This window comes from Pongo abelii, chromosome 6 (genome assembly GCF_028885655.2).
Source record: "Pongo abelii isolate AG06213 chromosome 6, NHGRI_mPonAbe1-v2.0_pri, whole genome shotgun sequence".
NCBI classification, from domain to species: domain Eukaryota; kingdom Metazoa; phylum Chordata; class Mammalia; order Primates; family Hominidae; genus Pongo; species Pongo abelii.
Genome location: NC_071991.2, coordinates 83,243,860 through 83,263,690, shown reverse-complemented (window position 1 = coordinate 83,263,690; position 19,831 = coordinate 83,243,860). Strand labels below are relative to the sequence as shown.

The following is a 19,831-nucleotide window of genomic DNA, read 5'->3' as shown; positions in this document are numbered from 1 at the left end:
TTGAGCTGAAGTGAAATGAGCCAGGCACAGAAAGACCAATACTGCATGATTTCAGATTGGATGTGGAATCTAAAAAAGCTAAACTCACAGAAGCAGAAATTTGAATGGTGGTTTCCAGGATTGCAGGGGCAGCGAGGGAGGTAGTGGGAAATGCGATGTTGGTCAAAGGGTACAAAGTTTCAGTTAGGAGGAATAAATTTTGGAAATCTATTGTACAACATGATGATTATAGTTAATAATAATGTATTGTATACTTGAAAATTGTTAAGAGAGTTGATTTTAAATGTTCTCATCACACACACAAGCAGGCTTGAGAGGTGATGGATATATTAATTACCTTCATTTAGTCATTTCACAGTATATACCTATATCAAAACATCAGGCTGAACACCATAAATATATACAATTTTTATTTGTCAATTAAAAAGTAACAATAAAGAGTGAGCTCATAAGTTATGGAGTTAAAATTTTATGCAGAAGCAAGGGAAAATCTTCCTCCAGTGAAAAAATTCTAATGAGATTTTGAAGACAGAAACAAATCACATTTTTTTTGTTTTTGTTTTCTAAATGTTTTACAAGAGAAAATTTCAAAAGCATAATCAGTAAGAGAGAGAAAAGTGTGCTGAATTCCATTATGCAGCCATTGTTAACTCAGTATGCAGCCATTGTTAACTCAGAACCAATACTGTTTCGGTTCTACTTCCCTTTCACCACCCCCACACCGCAAACACAAAATTACTAATTCTAGATCATATCATTTATTTACAAATACTTTAGTATGTATCTCTAAAAGGCACGAACTTTTAAAAAAACATAACCATGTAATCTTCAATAATATAGGACCTTAATATCCTCAAATATCTAGTCTGTGTTCAAGTTTTTCTGATTGCCTAGTAATTGATTTTAGATTTTGGTCAAATTAGGATCTAAAGTCTATGTGTTGCCCTTTAGTTGTTAAGTCCCTTATAATGTATAGATTCCCCAACACTTTTTTGGTCCTTTGCAATTTCTTTCTTTCTTTTTTGGTTGAAGAAACCAGGTTTTTGTCCTGTGAATTTCCACTTTCTGGCTATTGCTGATTTCATATTTGTGGTGGTATTAGAATTTTTTTTTATTTCTTTTGAATTGAAAATAAGATCCAGAGACCTGATCAAATTCAGGTTTAATTATTTGGCAAGACCATCTCATGGGTGATGTGTGCACTCCTGTAGTACTTCCAGGCCCATAATGTCTGGTCTTCCTCTGTGATGTTAATATTTATCAGGATTTGGGACAGTTTGATAAATCCATTATAAAGTTTTTTTTTTAAAATCAGCTTTCCACGTAATGGTTTTGGCAGCCATTGATGACTGCCCATATCCATAATTTTATTAGGGGAAAATTACATTTTGATTACATATCTCTGGTTGTTTTTGTTCAAAACATAGGTTATATGTTAATCTGCCAGTACATTGGCATCTTCTGGATGAGGGACTCATTAGTCTTCTCACAAGAGTCCCTTTTGTTCATTAGCTTGTGGAATTTGAGTGTGTGTGTGTGTTTTTTTAATTGTTTGTTTGGAGGGGAGTTGATAGGCTAATTAGCTATAGAGACAAATTTCATTTTTGCTTAACTGACTCTCACTGCATGAAAAGGCAATCTAATTCTCCAGCCTACTTTGTTAAGGTCTGATGACTTCTGTGGGCATGACCTTCAGAAGACTGGTTGGTCCTCTGTTTTGGAAGATCCTTGAGTGCCAAGCACATGATACATTGATGATCTGCTTAGTAAGAATAAATGTTGCTCCCCAGTTTGAGAGGTTTTTGCTCTCTTTGAGAAATATTTTCCCAGACATTCTAATGTCTAAATGCCATTTGAGTAGACAATCTTCTTCAATCCATGCCTGGTAAGTAGTGGGGTTCTGTGTAGCCAGCTTATTACACTAACTTCTCCTGATTCCAGTCATAGCTCCTTATTATTTTGTCATCAATGATGTTAACCAAATCAAGGAACATATTTGCTACTTTTCATATATCTCACTCCTTCCTTTTTCACTATTGTCTTTATAGGACTCATAACATGTTTAAGAGGAAATTGAATACTGCATGTACAGGTCTGAAGAGCTAGAGGCTGTATCTATAACCTTGCCAGTTTAAAGCATAGATCTTGAGTCTAAAAAAATTAAGTGGGTACTGAGATCAAATTCTTGGAGGAAGAATATCAGGCTCTTAAACAATTTCAATGTCATGAGCAAGTGGGCCTCCAATGGAAAATCCCAGGTAAAAAGATACCTTCTCTATGCTTCTGCCACTTCTAAGTTGACCTAAAAAGCAGGAGTGATGGGTATTGTGATTTTTTCATTGATTCCATATTCTATATATAAACAATTATTTTCAGCTCGACCTTGTAAACGAAGCAAAAGTTCTTGAACTTTTTCCTCCTTCCACACATCTCCACTCTGCCACAAGGAATTAATATCTGGTGTCTTTTCAAAGCACTGGTCAATTTTTCCTTTGTGAACAAGTCTTTTCAGTCTTTCACCTTTTCCAAGAAAGAAATATGCAATTGGTTGCTTTGTACGATGCATATGTTTATATTGCCCCTTGAAAGAATTTTCCAGTGCTTGAGAATACTCTTTCATTTGTTTAGAATGTTGATCTAGTTGTTGATTTTCTGGCCAGAATAAGAGGGAAGCTAGAAAATACGGTTCTGAAAACCGATAAGTCAGTCCTATTGGTTGCAAGACTTCTCGAAGCTGATCTTTTAGTTTTTCAACTGGCTTTACTAATCTGGAGGTAGGTTTGATACAGGAGAGGATAATGTTGGCCAAGATGAAATTTAGCTTTTCTTTTGACTGGATTTTGACAGCGCATCGTTCTAAGAGAAAAGTATATTCTTTCACTATACATTCCATAGTGCTTATAGCATCCTCTTGACTTTTGATAAGATATTCCAAGAGCCCAGAAAACTTGTCTGCTTTTAAAGCTACTAGGTTTCTCCTGCATCTCTCTACTTGAAGTGGCTCACTGAACTTTGATCCAGGATCTGTTTTTCGTGATTCTTCTAAGAGACAAAATATATCTACATATTTCTTAAAATATCCAGCCACCTTTCTCCGAGTTTTGGCCTCTTCATTTTGCTTAATATTGTTCCTGGGTTTTAGCAGGACAAAGTATTCATCAAAAAAATCAAAGGACTTTTTCAAAGAAAATTTCAATTTAGTTAAATAAGGAATATAGTTTTTGAGGGCTAATTTATATTCATTGTTTGGATCCCCTGGAATATCACTACTTCCTGATATAAAATTGACCATATCTCTTTTAGATAGCTCATTTTTATTATCAAAAAAAGGAATGAGCTGGAGAATTTGCATTGTGTAAAGCCCAACTTCTATCTCTCCTTGATAACCAGCTATATTGTAAGTATCATACCTCCTTTTTGACTTCAGATACAATCTTTCCTTCACTTCATACTCTCTATCTTCACTTTGTTGTTGAGATTCTTTGAATGCACTTGAGGCATGTTCTGCTAAATTCAAAAGAGCAATTAGATCATCAACTGAAATGTTCCTGTTTCCTCCGTTTTCCTCTATCCACCATCTTATTTTACTTTTGTAGACTTGACCCAGTGTATCTGAGATATAAGAATTGTCAGGTTCTATGATTTTTGCTTCTTTTGCCCAGTTTAGAGCATTGTCAAAGTCCTTCTTTTTAATGTAGAAATGTCTTGCCAACGCTTGGCAAATGAATGCATTTGGGTTGAACCGACGGATACCTTCAAGCAATACAGCTTCAACCGCTTCATTTCCTTCATCTTTATGTAATGCTTCAATAAATGGGGAAAACCAATTTCCTGTTTCACTTTCATGTTCATCGCGGTGTCTTGTGAGTAGGAGTGTGTGCATATCTTGCAAAAATTTACTTTTTCCCATACCAGTATCGAAGAACAAATTCTCAGTTAGCATATCCAACATAATTTGACTTTTATTCAGGTGATAGCTTTTCTTCAATTCTTCCAGTGAGAACTTTGCAATCAAAGAGTGAATGATGCGTACTCCACAGTAGTTCCCACATTCGATGACCTCTGTTTTTATCAGAATTGTAGAGTAAGTGCCCATCTTGTCTTCAAATTTTTCTGTCCCCCAGAAAGCCTTCTTGTTTCCAATTCCTAAGAATTTTTCACACTGTGATAGTGAAATGGTGGTATCAGGCACATATGAATTAAGAAGAGTCAGAAAAGAAAAGAGCTTTGCTTCCTTGGTGAAAATATTCTGCCCTTTCAGGATATTCCGGACCACATTTTCTATGTATTCTTTATTAAAATTGGTTTTCATGATCATAAAAGAATAAAAATCCTCAAAGTTTTTATGCTGTTCTTTGATTTCTTTCAATTTAAGCTCAAAAGCTCTCTGTTCTTTGGGAGAGAGTTGCTGTATTACGGCAATACTGTCTGGGATCCTTGCACTTTTTTCAGGATTTTGTGATCTCATACAATTTAGGATAATCACCAGAGGTTTTTCATATCGAACGTACTTTTTAGCTATAGCTGTTTGAATAGAGTACTGCAGAAGATAGACGTTATCTTGTTCTTCAAAATCATCAACAAGGAGCAGTACAGGTACATATTCCTGACGGTTCATTGCCCCATAGGTGATTAAACTGGTTACCTGTTCTCCAATTTCAGAAAAATCCACTGTCTTGTTTTTCAGCACAGCACATCTGAATTTCTTCCTTAGTTCCCAGAGAATGTGCATAGCCAAGGTAGTTCCCCCATAGCCTGGATGATGATACAGATGAATAATTTTGGTACTTGTTGGTTTAGAAGAATCTGCACAGTTTTGAATCATTGCTTCAAGTCTTTCATATTTATCCCTTTTGACAAAAGGTGAAGAATAACTTTCAGAAGAGAAGTAGAAGTTCCACCATGACACTTTGCCACCTCGATAGAAGTCTTCCTCTTTTGATGCCTTGAATTCAAGGAATTTATTTTTGTCCTTCTCTAACAGTGTACCCTCACATTCATTTTCACAGATAATTTCCAGGGCAGTCATGATATCTTCTTCCTTTTTCAGAAGGACAGTCGATAAACCAATAGATGGCAAAAGTCTTTTTGAAGATTGAGTCACAGATTTTAGTTTAAGAATAGTGCCATTGATCTCTTCAAGGCTTAAAGCAGAAATACATTGGCTTGAAATTTCATCTTGGTGTTTTATTAATCTTGCTTCAAGTAGATCTTTCCATCCCTGAAATATGTGTGGGTGTACACAAATACACAGTATATTTTCCATTCCTTTGAGATCCTGGTAGAAAGCACAGAAAGTCTCAATGAGGGGATCTCTTGGGTCATCCACAGAGGACAGTAAAAGAAATACCACCAAAAACTTCCCTCTTGGCATTATGTCTTCACGCGTAAGAAATGAAATCAGTTTCCTGACATCAGAAGCTCTTTCTCTTTGCCAGGAACTTGGATCAAAGGGTTTATATTTTTCACTGTTAAGGTCTAACCTGCCATTGCAGAAAATCCAGCTGGGTTGATGGTAAAGATTTAGAGTAGAAATCATCTCATTTGGTGTGGTTTTCTCTTCTACATATACACTTGGAAAATGAAGGTTTGCTACTCGGCTTTCTTTGTAAGCTTTGACCACTCCATTGATGTTAGACTCAGGATCAAACTCCAATACAGCAAACCATTTAATTTCCTTCAGGAAATCTAAGTGTTTTGTTTGATCTGGGTGGCATTTATTTGTTACAAGAATGTACTGTTCATAGTATGAATTATCTAACAAATCTTGATTTCCTGTCAATAATTTAACCAACTTTGGTCCCTCCCTTTCTTTTTTATTTGTTTTTGCTCTGAATTTTTCTTCTGCTGCTTTTCTGGACTCTGCCAGTGTTTTAAAATCGGCTTTAAATGTTCTGAAATCAACTTTATTTTTCATAATGTCCTTAGAGCTGGTCCCCTCTCGCACAAATAGTGAGAATTTTTTACTTTGTTCCCATGTTTTGTTGTTGTAATTTTGCATTTTAATCTGGAAATAATCATATTGGCATTCAGAGAACTGTAGAATAATGTCCACTTCAATAACAAATCTGTCAGATAGAGTACTATTTGGCAGTAAAACTTCCACAAATCTTGGCTCTCGAATGCACTTCTTTGCTTGTTGGACCTGATGGTCTTCAAAATACTTGTTTATCATCAGATTGAAATGGTTAATGAGGGCTTCCTTGGTATCACTGGTGACTTTGATGCCAACAATTTTCCCATGGGGTTTGTCTATGACTCCAAAATGAATAGTGCCATTGGTACGTGAATTCATACAAGCTGAAGCAAATCGGAAAACCTCATTGCTAAATTTCATCTTGACATCCTCTTCTGTGGCTGTTGCTGTATTTGTGAAGGCTTTGAATTCATGTATTGGATCAATGAGATTGCCTGGTCCTGTTTCAGGCTGTAGAATAAAATCCAACTTGTAACGATATGGATTACTGAATTCATCAAATGGGTATGATACACAATTCAGGTCTATGGACGGTTGCCTTTCCTTTGTATAATCTATTTGATCTTCCATGAGCTCAACTTTTAGTGACTTAGAACTTTTAGCAATTGTACTAATTGTAGACGGATTAGCCATATCTGGGTTCTCTTTATCCTTTTGTTTTTGCTTTGAAGTTTCTCTATGTTCCTTTTGAGACACAGTTTGGTCTTTAGGAGCATTTTTACTGGGCTTTCCCATCTTAGACATCTGAATCGAATCTTCAATGGCTGTTTTCCGCAATTCTTTGAATAGTTCTTCTATTTGAATAGCTGGTCCATGTGTGATGCCCATATCAACAAGATGTTCTTTTTTTAACCACTTCACGACTGCTCCATTCACGTCTTGTCCGGTCAAAATTTCCCTGTGTTTTTGGTCAATCTTATGACTTTCTAACCACTGATTTACATCCTCTTTTGTCCAATCATCTGTATTTTCTGGAAGGTTCAGTTGCTTTGCCATTCTGATACCTATATGTAGAAAAAGAAAAATTATTTAGTATTATTAAAGGTAAAATTTTGAAACAATTTTAGTAGATAATATATACATAATTTTCAAAATTTAGAAAGTTCAAAAGGATATGCCAATGAATTATCTCTTGAGAGAATGTGACTATTGCCAGTTTCTTCTGCATCCCTCCAGAGAAAGAATACCAAATACAAACGCATGAACACCCTTTTCCCACATAAATTGTGGCATACTATACATAATTCTCTTGCTTCATTCACTAAGTAAATTTTGGGAATGCTTCCAGTCAGTATATATAGAGATAGTTTATCCTTATTAATGATTGTTTGCTATAATGTGCATTTGCTGTATTATTTAAGAACATTCAATTCTGCTATAGAAAATAAGAGAAAAAAGAAGGATATTTGAAACTAAGTACAGAAGCAAGTTTGTGAGATACATCATGATAAACGTAGATAAAGTAAATAGAGCATATGTGTATTAAGCATAGTTAGAAAGGGATATAAGAACCAAATAGTAAATATTCATGAGACACACATGAAGCATTTGCTATTTTTGAGGTCTTAATTGGGTTACCTATTTGGTGACACCCATTCTAATCATTTGTGTTCTCCATTGAAGAAACATCAGTAAAATCCATAGTAGCTTATCAGGCTAATGACCTGTATCTGTGGCCAGGCATACTCATCCCTCTGCATTTCTCTGATTACAGCAAGTATATGTCATTGACCCAGGACCTCTTCCATCTGCTGAGACCCTTTAAACAGACCTCAACTCTGGTTCTCAAAATTGTACAATCAGTGGAGAATGCTGAAACATCAGAGAGGAAGAGAGAAGATATATTAACTTGTGCAACTCAGGTAATAAGATCCTTCTACCCTTCTTGTTCCTTATCCAAGATGTGTTGACCACCTCTTTGTTGTGTTGTTGGGTATTTTAATTTTTTTTTTTTTGAGATGGAGTTTTGCTCTTGTTGCCCAGGGTGGAGTGCAATGGCACAATCTCGGCTTATTGCAACCTCTGCCCCCTGGGTTCAAGTGATCCTCCTGCCTCAGACTCCCAAAGTGCTGGGATTACAGGCGCGAGCCACCATGCCTGGCCTTGTTGTGTTATTTTAATTGATTTTAAAAAATATGCCCTTCAAGCATCTTAATTTTGTCTGTGAGCTGTTCTGGTTCATGTCATCTGGAATAGCTTGCTGAGTAGTGAACTTGTTGGCTACTGTTGTATTAAAGTAATTTTTCACATAATAATTAATAAGAGCTGATTCCTGAGCAATAACTCATGGCATAATAATTTAGTTTGCAAATTTGCAGACTACTATCTGAAAAATTAATGTCAATCTAGGCTACAGAAATACAGCAATGGTTGGAAAAAATGAAATTCAAATAATAATAGTCAGCTTTAAGTATGATCCAAAATTGTGAGTCATTTTAATGAACTAAACTTTCATTTATCATGGGAGACATCAAACTAAATAATGGAGACAGCCTGGGGAATGGCAGCAGATAAATTATTATATAGGCCCATGTTCATGAAATAATACACAGAAATATTGCTTTCTAGTGGCAGATACAAACTCAGGATTAGGATTTACCTTTCTTTCAAGACGTGAAGATGCCAGAGCAATGGTCCAAGGTTTAAGCTATTATTTTTTATGTATGTAACTACAGAATACACAGAAAGTGAATAAGCAACGTACCTTACAGCTATATCAATACAAAATAGGCAAAGATAGGCAATATCTTCATTGCGATTTTGTACTATAATTTTATAAGATTTTACTATTGGGGAAGCTAGGTAAAGAGTACACAGAATATCAAATTATTTCTTACCACTACATATGAATCTACAACAATCTTAAATAAAATTTTACTCAAAAAATAAAAAACTGCAATGGTGTCCATATTTAGCACCGAGCAGTAATAAAAATGCTGCATATAAAGAGTTATAAGGAAGAATGTCTACAGTACTTGGAGAAATGTGTATAGCCTTGGATGTATTTATAAAAATGGAAGAATGGGTGTGGCCCGCCGTGCCTTGCTGTGCACCTGTGTGGCTAAGGCTCCTGCTGTGTGTGCGCACGGGTGTGACTTGTGTCTGCAAAGTTTGTGACATCCGGGGGACTGCATGTACCTTCAGCCATCCTCCCTTCACACGCATGTGGACAGTGTCACCTCCTCAAGCCATAGGGTGCCGAGTCTAAAGCATGGGGCCGGGTTCCAAGATGGCTGAATAGGAACAGCTCCAGTCTACAGCTCCCAGTGTGAGGGACACAGAAGATAGGTGGTTTCTGCATTTCCAACTGAGGTACCGAGTTCATCTCACTGGGGCTTGTCGGACAGTGGGTGCAGTCCAAGGAGTGTGAGCCAAAGCAGGGCAGGGCATCGCATCCCACGGGAAGCTCAAGGGGTTGGGGAATTCCCTTTCCTAGCCAAGGGAAGCTGTGGCAGACGGTACTTGGAAAATTGGGACACTCCCACCCTAATACTGTGCTTTTCCAATGGTCTTAGCAAACGGCACACCAGAAGATTATATTCTGCACCTGGCTCAGAGGGTCCCATGCTCACAGAGCCTTGCTCACTGCTAGCACAGCAGTCTGAGATTGAACTGCAAGGCGGCAGCAAGGCTGGGGGAGGGGCGTCTGCCATTGCTGAGGCTTGAATAGGTAAACAAAGTGGCCAGGAAGCTTGAACTGGGTGGAGCCCACAACAGCTCAAGGAGGCTTGCCTGCCTCTGTAGACTTCACCTGTGGGGCAGGGCATAGCTGAACAAAAGGTAGCAGAAACTTCTGCAGACTTAAACGTCCCTGTCTGACAGCTTTGAAAGGAGCAATGGTTCTCCCAGCATGGAGCTTGAGATCTGAGAATGGACAGACTGCCTCAAGTGGGTCCCTGACCCCTGAGTAGCCTAACTGGGAGACACCTCCTACTAGGGGCTGACCAACACCTCATACAGCCAGGTGCCCATCTGAGATGAAGCTTCCAGAGGAAGGATCACACAGCAAAATGTGATGTTCTGCAATATTTGCTGTTCTGCAACTTCCACTGCTGATATCCAGTCAAACAGCATCTGGAGTGGACCTCCAGCAAACTCCAACAGACCTGCAGTTGAGGGTCCTGACTGTTAGAAGGAAAACTAACAAACGGAAAGGACATCCACACAAAAACCCCATCTGTACGTCACCATCATCAAAGACCAAAGGTAGATAAAACCACAAAGATGGGGAGAAACCAGAGCAGAAAAGCTGAAAATTCTAAAAATCAGAGCGCGTCTTCTCCTCCAAAGGAATGCAGTTCCTCGCCAGCAATGGAACTAAGCTGGACAGAGTATGACTTTTATGAGTTGAGAGAAGAAGGCTTCAGATGACTGGCAATAACAAACTTCTCTGAGCTAAAGGAGGATGTTCGAACCCATTGCAAAGAAGTTAAAACCTTGAAAAAAGATTAGATGAATGGCTAACTAGAATAAACAGCATAGAGAAGACCTTAAATGACCTGATGGAGCTGAAAACCATGGCACAAGAACTACGTGACACATGCACAAGCTTCAGTAGCTGATTCTATCAAGTGGAAGAAAGGGTATCAGTGATTGATGATCAAATTAATGAAATGAAGCCAGAAGAGAAGTTTAGAGAAAAAAGAGTAAAAAGAAACAAACAAAGCCTCCAAGAAATAAGGAGCTATATGAAAAGACCAAATCTACGTTTGATTTGTGTACCTGAAAGTGACGAGACAAATGGAACCAAGTTGGAAAACACTCTTCAGGATATTATCCAGGAGAACTTCCCCAAACTAACAAGGCAGGTCAACATTCAAATTCAGGAAATACAGAGGACGCCACAAAGATACTCCTCGGGAAGAGCAACTCCGAAACACATAATTGTCAGATTCACCAAAGTTGAAATGAAGGAAAAAATATTAACGGCAGCCAGAGAGAAAGGTCCGGTTACCCACAAAGGGAAGCCCATCAGATTAACAACGGATCTCTTGGCAGAAACTCTACAAGCCACAAGAGAGTGGGTGCCAATATTCAACATTCTTAAAGAAAAGAATTTTCAAACCAGAATTTCATATCCAGCCAAACTAAGCTTCATAAGTGAAGGAGAAATAAAATACTTCACAGACAAGCAAATGCTGAGAGATTTTGTTACCACCAGGCCTGCCTTACAAGAGCTCCTGAAGGAAGCACTAAACATGGAAAGGAACAACCGGTACCAGCCGCTGCACAAACATGCCAAATTGTAAACACCATCAATGCTAGGAAGAAACTGCATCAAATAACGAGCAAAAGAACCAGCTAACATCATAATGACAGGATCAAATTCACACATAACAATATTAACCTTAAATGTAAATGGGCTAAATGCTCCAATTAAAAGACGCAGACTGGCAAATTGGTTAAAGAGTCAAGACCCATCAGTGTGCTGTATTCAGGAGACCCATCTCATGTGCAGAGACACACATAGGCTCAAAATAAAGGGATGGAGGAAGATCTACCAAATGGAAAACAAAAAAAGCAGAGGTTGCAATCCTAGCCTGTGATAAAACAGACTTTAAACCAACAAGGATCAAAAGAGACAAAGAAAGCCATTATATAATGGTAAAGGGATCAATTCAACAAGAAGAGCTAAGTCTCCTAAATATATATGCACCCAATACAGGAGCACCCAGATTCATAAAGCAAGTCCTTAGAGACCTACAAAGAGACTTAGACTCCCACACAATAATAATGGGAGACTTTAACACCCCACTGTCAACATTAGACAGATCCACGAGACAGAAAGTTAACAAGGATATCCAGGAATTGAACTCAGTTCTGCACCAAGTGGACCTAATAGACATCTACAGAACTCTCCATCGCAAATCAACAGAATATACGTTCTTCTCAGCACCATATTGCACTTATTTCAAAATTGACCACATAGTTGGAAGTAAAGCACTCCTCAGAAAATGCAAAAGAACAGAAATTATAACAAACTGTCTCTCAAACCACAGTGCAATCAAACTAGAACTCAGGATTAAGAAACTCACTCAAAACCGCTCAACTACATGGAAACTGAAAAACCTGCTCATGAGTGACTACTGGGTACATAACGAAACGAAGGCAGAAATAAAGATGTTCTTTGAAACCAAAGAGAACAAAGACACAACATACCAGAATCTCTGGGACACATTTAAAGCAGTGTGTAGAGGGGAATTTATACCACTAAATGCCCACAGGAGATAGCAGGAAAGATCTAAAATTGACACCCTAACATCACAATTAAAAGAACTAGAGAAGCAAGAGCAAACACATTCAAAAGCTAGCAGAAGGCAAGAAATAACTAAGATCAGAGCAGAACTGAAGGAGATAGAGACATAAAAAACCCTTCAAAAAAATCAATGAATCCAGGAGCTGGTTTTTTGAAAAGATCAACAAAATTGATAGACTGCTAGCAAGACTGACAAAGAAGAAAAGAGAGAGGAATCAAATAGATGCAATAAAAAATGATAAAGGGGATATTACCACCGATCCCACAGAAATACAAACTACCATCAGAGAATACTATAAACACCTCTATGCAAATAAACTTGAAAATCTAGAAGAAATGGATAAATTCCTGGACAAGTACACCCTCCCAAGACTAAACCAGGAAGAAGTTGAATCCCTGAATAGACCAATAACAGGTTCTGAAATTGAGGCAACAATTAATAGCCTACCAACCAAAAAAAGTCCAGGACCAGCTGGATTCACAGCCGAATTCTACCAGAGACACAAAGAGGAGCTGGTACCATTCCTTTTGAAACTATTGCAATCAATAGAAAAAAGAGGGAACCCTCCCTAACTCATTTTATGAGGCCAGCATCATCCTGATACCAAAGCGTGGCAGAGACACAACAAAAAAATAGAATTTTAGACCAATATCCCCAATGAACATTGATGCAAAAATCCCAATAAAATACTGGCAAACCGAATCCAGCAGCACATCAAAAAACTTATCCACCATGATCAAGAGGGCTTCATCACTGGGATTCAAGGCTGGTTGAACATACACAAATCAATAAATGTAATCCATCATATAAACAGAACCAAAGACAAAAACCACATGATTATCTCAATAGATGCAGAAAATGCCTTTGAAAAAATTCAACAGCCTTTCATGCTAAAAACTCTCAATAAATTAGGTATTGATTGGACATATCTCAAAATAATAAGAGCTATTTATGACACACCCACAGCCAATATCATACTGAATGGGCAAAAACTGCAAGTATTCCCTTTGAAAACTGGCACAAGACAGGGATGCCCTTTCTCACCACTCCTATTCAACATAGTGTTGGAAGTTCTGGCCAGGGCAATTAGGCAGGATAAAGAAATAAAGAGTATTCAGTTAGGAAAAGAGGAAGTCAAATTGTCCCTGTTTGCAGATGACATGATTGTATATTTAGAAAACCCCATCATCTCAGCCCAAAATCTTAAGCTGATAAGTAACTTCAGCAAAGTCTCAGGGTACAAAATCAATGTGCAAAAATCACAAGCATTCCTATACAACAATAACAGACAAACAGAGAGCCAAATCATGAGTGAACTCCCATTCACAATTGCTTCAAAGAGAATAAAATACCTAGGAATCCAACTTATAAGGGATGTGAAAGACCTCTTCAAGGAGAACTACAAACCACTGCTCAATGAAATAAAAGAGGACACAAACAAATGAGAGAACATTTCATGCTCATGGACAGGAAGAATCAATATCGTGAAAATGGCCATACTGCCCAAGGTAATTTATAGATTCAATGCCATCCCCATAAAGCTACCAATGACTTTCTTCACAGAATTTGAAAAAACTACTTTAAACTTCATATGGAACCAAAAAAGAGCCCGCATTGCCAAGTCAATCCTAAGCCAAAAGAACAAAGTTGGAGGCATCACACTACCTGACTTCAAACTATACTACAAGGCTACAGTAACCAAAACAGCATGGTACTTGTATCAAAACAGAGATATAGACCAATGGAACAGAACAGAGCCCTCAGAAATAATACCACACATCTACAACCATCTGATCTTTGACAAACTTGACAAAAACAAGAAATGGGGAAAGGATTCCCTATTTGATAAATGGTGCTGGGAAAACTGGCTAGCCATATGTAGAAAGCTGAAACTGCATCCCTTCCTTACACCTTATACAAAAATTAATTCAAGATGGATTAAATACTTAAATGGTAGAACTAAAACCATAAAAACCCTAGAAGAAAACCTCAGCAATACCATTCAGGACATAGGCATGGGCAAGGACTTCATGACTAAAACACCAAAAGCAATGGCAACAAAACCAAAATTGACAAATGGGATCTAGTTAAACTAAAGCACTTCTGCACAGCAAAAGAAACTATCATCAGAGTGAACAGGCAACCTACAGAATGGGAGAACATTTTTACAATCTACCCATTTGACAAAGGGCTAATATCCGGAATCTACAAAGAACTGAAACAAATTTACAAAAAGAAATCAAACAACCCCATCAAAAAGTGGGCGAAGGATATGAACAGACACTTCTCAAAAGAAGACATATATGCAGCCAACAGACACATGAAAAAATGTTCATCATCACTGGCCATCAGAGAAGTGCAAATCAAAACCACAATGAGATACCATCTCACACCAGTTAGAATGGCGATCATTATAAAGTCAGGAAACAATAGGTGCTGGAGAGGATGTGGAGAAATAGGAACACTTTTACACTGTTGGTGGGACTATAAACTAGTTCAACCATTGTGGAAGACAATGTGGCAATTCCTCAAGGATCTAGAACTAGAAATACCATTTGACCCAGCCATCCCATTACTGGGTATATACCCAAAGGATTATAAATCATGCTGCTATAAAGACACATGCACATGTATGTTTATTGCGGCACTATTCACAATAGCAAAGACTTAGAATCAACCCAAATGTCCATCAATGATAGACTGGATTAAGAAACTGTGGCACATATACACCATGGAATACTATGCAGCCATAAAAAAGGATGAGTTCATACCCTTTGTAGAGACATGGATGAAGCTGGAAATCATCATTCTGAGCAAAGTATCGCAAGGACAGAAAATCAAACACCACATGTTCTCACTCACAGGTGGGAACTGAACAATGAGAATGCTTGGACACAGGTTGGGGAACATCACACACCGGGGCCTGTTGTGGGGTGGGGGGAGGGGGAAGGGATAGCAATAGGAGATATACCTAATGTAAATGACAAGTTAATGGGTGCAGCACACCAACGTGGCACGTGTATACATATGTAACAAAGCTGCACGTTGTGCACATGTACCCTAGAACTTAAAGTATAATTTTTTAAAAAAGGAGGAATGACTGAAAATCATGAACCTAACGCCAATTTAATAAATTGAAAGAAGAATAACAGAATAAACCTGAAATAAGAAGAAAGAGAAAAATAAAGATAAGAGCAGGAATTTATAAAATGGAAAACAAAATGACAAGAGAGACTCAGTAAAGTCCAAGAGCTGTTTAGATAAAAAGTAATAAAATTGACACATCCATGGAATGATTAACCAAAAAATAAAAAAGAGAGGTGGCACAAATAAGCAATATTAGAAACTTTAAAAATGAAAGGGTTTGGATGTTATTCCAACCAACTTTAACTGAATAAATTGAAAACTGAGATTAATTGAGCAAATTCTTAAAAAATATAGCTTACCAAACTGACTCTAGAAGAAACTGAAGGAGTCTCACTTCCAGGGTGATGTAGGAGATCACAAAAGGCCACCTATTCACCCACCGCAACAATGAGAACAAAATCCGAAAAATTGCAAAACTCATATTTTTAAGTAATCACAAAGTCATCAATAGACGAGATGACAAGGACTGGATGAACTAAAATTCCAGAGAGGAAAGATCCCTGTCTATATAAGATTTGGGGGCATTTGTTGATTTGGGGTTGGGTTTAAGGATTAGACTTGGCCTACTGGTAGGAGGAGAAACCAGTGGGGATTTTCATAGTCACAGGGGCGGGTCTAATGAAGTGCAATTAGAAGTGTTCCAAAATGTCTACTATAATGGAAATGCAAAGTAAAATTACAACAAGGTAATACTACATGCGTACCAGAATGGCTAAAATTAAAGACTGGTAACGCCAAATGTTGGTGATGATGTGGAGTCAATGGAGCTCTCATACACTGCCTGTGGGAATGTACATTGTTTCAGCCACTTCAAGAAACTATCAGTTTTTGTGAAGTTAAATATATACCTACCCTTTGGATCTGCAATTCTCATGAAAATGATTAAAGTACTGATACAGGCAACAACATGAATGAATATCACATCATACTGTGTGAAAGAAGCCAGTTACAACAGAAAACATATTGTAGAATTCTACTTATATAGTTTAAGAATAGGCAAAAGTAATCAGACTGATGTGGGGGGTGGATATTTTCTGGGAAGGGGTGATGGAAATATTTTATATCTTGATATGGCTAGTGGTTGCACAGATAAGTACATATTAAAATTTCATAGAGGCTTACCCTTAAGTTTGCTCATTGTGTACAAGTTATACAGTATTTAAAATGCCAATAACGCCTCCAAAATACATTAGAAAATAAATAAACGGATGAATAAAATAAAAGAGATACTTGCATAAAAAAGATGATGGTGTGTTATGAATCAAGGGTAATTGTGAATTCAATGGTATATGAGGTCCTAAAGTTTTACTAGGTGTTTATTATTGCAGCCTCAGATTCTGCATCCCACTCAGTGTTGATTCAATACTGGTTTTAGAGTTGTCTAAGAACTGACTACACCCTCGTCTAGTAACCGTTCTATCTAAGTCACTTTCTTGTATCCACTTACTGAGTCACATCTACTCCACCCTATGAAAGTATGCTCACTTTTGTTGCACCCACACTATTTAACACATAAAGCAGGGATCCCCGGTTATTCTGCTGCTAGTGTGCTGTGGCTCCTGAGGCCTCATACCCATGACTTTCATCCCCATCTCACCGCATCCCACCAGTACCCTTTTCCTACCAGTACCCTTTTCCTGGGGTCTCCCTGACTTCCTTCATCAACTTGGACCTTTCACAGTTTTACAGACACAGTCCTTAGTCTCTGGGTGATACGTCATAAACTAGATTATGAGACTGATTGGTGAATTAGATGGATTATTTGATTTATGCAAGAACTGCATACCATTATATGGAAAAACATAAACTCAGGTTCTCATATAAGAGTGTGAGGGATGGAGAACTGGGCCTGAACATTTGATTGGGAAAGTAAGCAAATAATAAAGAAGTGACTTTTGACTGTTTTCTCTACTAGAGACATTATGAATATTTCAAATGTCATTGAACAGGTTACACTTTCACACTTCTTCCCCTAAAGCTTTTGTCAGATTATTGATAGCTGTGCCTTTCAATACATTATTTTAAAAAAATTGTTGATGATGTCACTCTTGGAGAAAATGTATGCCACCATTCATAGGTATTTATGCCACTGTTCATAGATATTTTACATATTAATGATTTCTTTATACTGTCTCTTGTTCCAAAATGTTTTTTAGGTAATTTAGAAAGTAATACAGGATCACACATATATTAAAACCCTTAGGTAAAGAAATCACGGGGAAGGCTAAATAAGGGTAGGGGGAAAAAAAGGTGAAATCATGGAGTAAAATTAATACCTAAAATTACTGGTTTTGATTCCGTATACTTTAAAAACTGACCTGAAAATTTGGTTCTGAGCATCTTAGTAGGAAACACTATTTGTTACTGACTGAACCCGCATACATTTTTTAACTGTGGTTGGTGTTAAACTGTAGGGTTTGTTAACTTTTCTAGAAGGGAGTTGAAGGTCAGGCCTTTATTCAGAAATGTGATCCTCTAACCTTCTTGCATTATCTTACTGTTTCCCTTAGGGAGAAATTAGACATAAGCCTAGTATTTTTGCCAGGAACATAAAACTGCCATAATTCCAAAGACTTCCCATAGTAGTCTATCTGTCTGTCTGTCTTCCTATATATGTCATCCAACAACAGTATCTGAGAAGCTCTCAGAGAGTTTTGTTTTCTGGAAGCTACCCATTTCTTAGAGTAGATGGTGGAAGGTGTATTTGATTAAAGTAAAGTACTTTTAAGTTTTCATTGCCTGTTCTTTATCTATCTTTCCTTTTTTTTTTTTTTTTTTTTTTTTTTTTTGAGACAGGGTCTCACTCTGTTGCCTATGCTGGAGTGCAGTGGTGCAATTACAACTCACTGTAACCTTAAATTCTTGGGCTCAAGCAATCCTTCTGCCTCAGCCTCCAAAGTAGCTAGGACTGCAGCTGCGTGCCGCCACATCCAGCTATTTTTTTTTTTTTGGTAGGAATCTTGCTAGGTAGGGTCTTGCTATGTTGCCCAAGCTAATTTTGAATTCCTGGCCTCAAACAATTCTCCTGTCCTTGCCTTCCAAAGTGCTCAAATTACAGGCTACCACACCTGGCCTCTTTGTTCTTTCTGAAGATGCTGTTATGCCTTGGGAGAGTTCATCAATAAAAGTGTCTATAGTTTTCAATTGCATCTTTAATGAAATGTTATGACTAATTTTTCAACTAATATAAAGCAGACTGCTGTCAGAGCAACAAATAGTCTAGCATTTCTAGGCTTAGAATACTATTTTTTGTTTTGAGGTATATTTAAAGCTTCTAATTAAAAAGTATATTTCTTTCTATTCAATAAAATGCTGCTATAGATAGTAAGAACAATATTAATAATAGATATTGTACTTACCCAGTAGTCTTGCAAATTTCTTTTACATATATGTGGGGAAAACCATCTCTTTTGGTGCTGAAAATATCTGATGTGTTTGTTTTCTTCCTCCTACGATGCAAGAGAAAAGTATTTTCCTCACTCTGGTTTTAACGGAAGTCTATGTATTCTCTGCTTCTGTCTCACAGCAAGCTCTTATTGGCTCAGAAACAGCAGGGCGTGTTTAACAACTGGGAGGTTGGGGAAGGAAGAATGTAGGTGTGGTTTCAGTTTCATTTCTCAGATCTGAAATTACAGCACGGCCTTTTCTATCTGAAATGCTTTTTAATAAGCTATGGCTATATACCACCTTCTGGTCCGCTTGGTTAAAATCTGAAGGCTTAACAATTTTTCCTCACTTGAGAGTTTCGAGGGCTGCAGAAAGCCCCATTGTCTTGTTATAGACAAACTGTGGGATATTCTGGCTTAATTGATCCCTTGGGAATATGAGTTTACATTGCAGTCCCAGCCTTGTAGAGTGTCAGGTTGGAGATACTCTAGGTCAGTATTTCACTGGCCTTTAAGGGTGGAGTTACTGTCCATTTCTGTTTTCCTAAAGTGTAAAGAATGTCTTTCAGGGATAGGACTTCTTTGAGCACCCCAATAAATACTAAATGCATTTATTGCAGAGCAGACCAGGGCTGCAGCAGACCTGATAGTCACATTGTAGAGATTTATCTTTTCTAAGGTCAGTGTCAGGGCCAGGTAGAAAACTGCCTGAGTGAGAGCAACGAAAATAGCTGATATTTTAAAAACTAACAGCAAGTACTGATATTTATTGTGTGTGCTCAATTAGCTTTTGGTTTCCACATCCCACAATTGATTCACACTGGTTTTAGATGAAAGCATTTAAAGACATTTATTTTAAAATATTTATTGGGCACTTACCATGTACCAGGCATTGTTCTAAATGTTTCATATTAACTTAATTACTCTTCACAACAATCTCCTGAGGTAGAGATTATTTTTATCTCAATTTTAAAGGTGAAGAAACTGAGGCATAGAGATTAAATAATATGGCTAAAGTTTGCATAACTAATACATGGCAGAGATTTGAATTCAGGTTTCAGGCC

The 19,831-nt window shown here is 37.5% G+C and overlaps 1 protein-coding gene across 2 annotated transcripts; it reads right to left on the bottom strand.

Moving 5' to 3' along the window:
- Positions 1 to 393: 393 nt before the first annotated feature.
- On the bottom strand, positions 394 to 18,884 carry SAMD9 (sterile alpha motif domain containing 9). Of its 2 annotated transcripts, none has more exons than XM_002818211.6 (2): positions 18,741 to 18,884; positions 394 to 6,981 (listed from the first exon to the last, which is right to left on the bottom strand). In XM_002818211.6, the coding sequence occupies exon 2, from the start codon at positions 6,971 to 6,973 to the stop codon at positions 2,303 to 2,305; it is 4,671 nt and encodes a 1,556-aa protein (XP_002818257.3). In that variant the 5' UTR covers positions 6,974 to 6,981; positions 18,741 to 18,884; the 3' UTR covers positions 394 to 2,302. The 2 variants fall into 2 exon arrangements, with proteins under 2 accessions (XP_002818257.3, XP_054415458.1); XM_054559483.2 differs by lacking the exon at positions 18,741 to 18,884 and adding an exon at positions 15,681 to 15,798.
- Between the last annotated feature and the right edge of the window lie 947 nt (positions 18,885 to 19,831).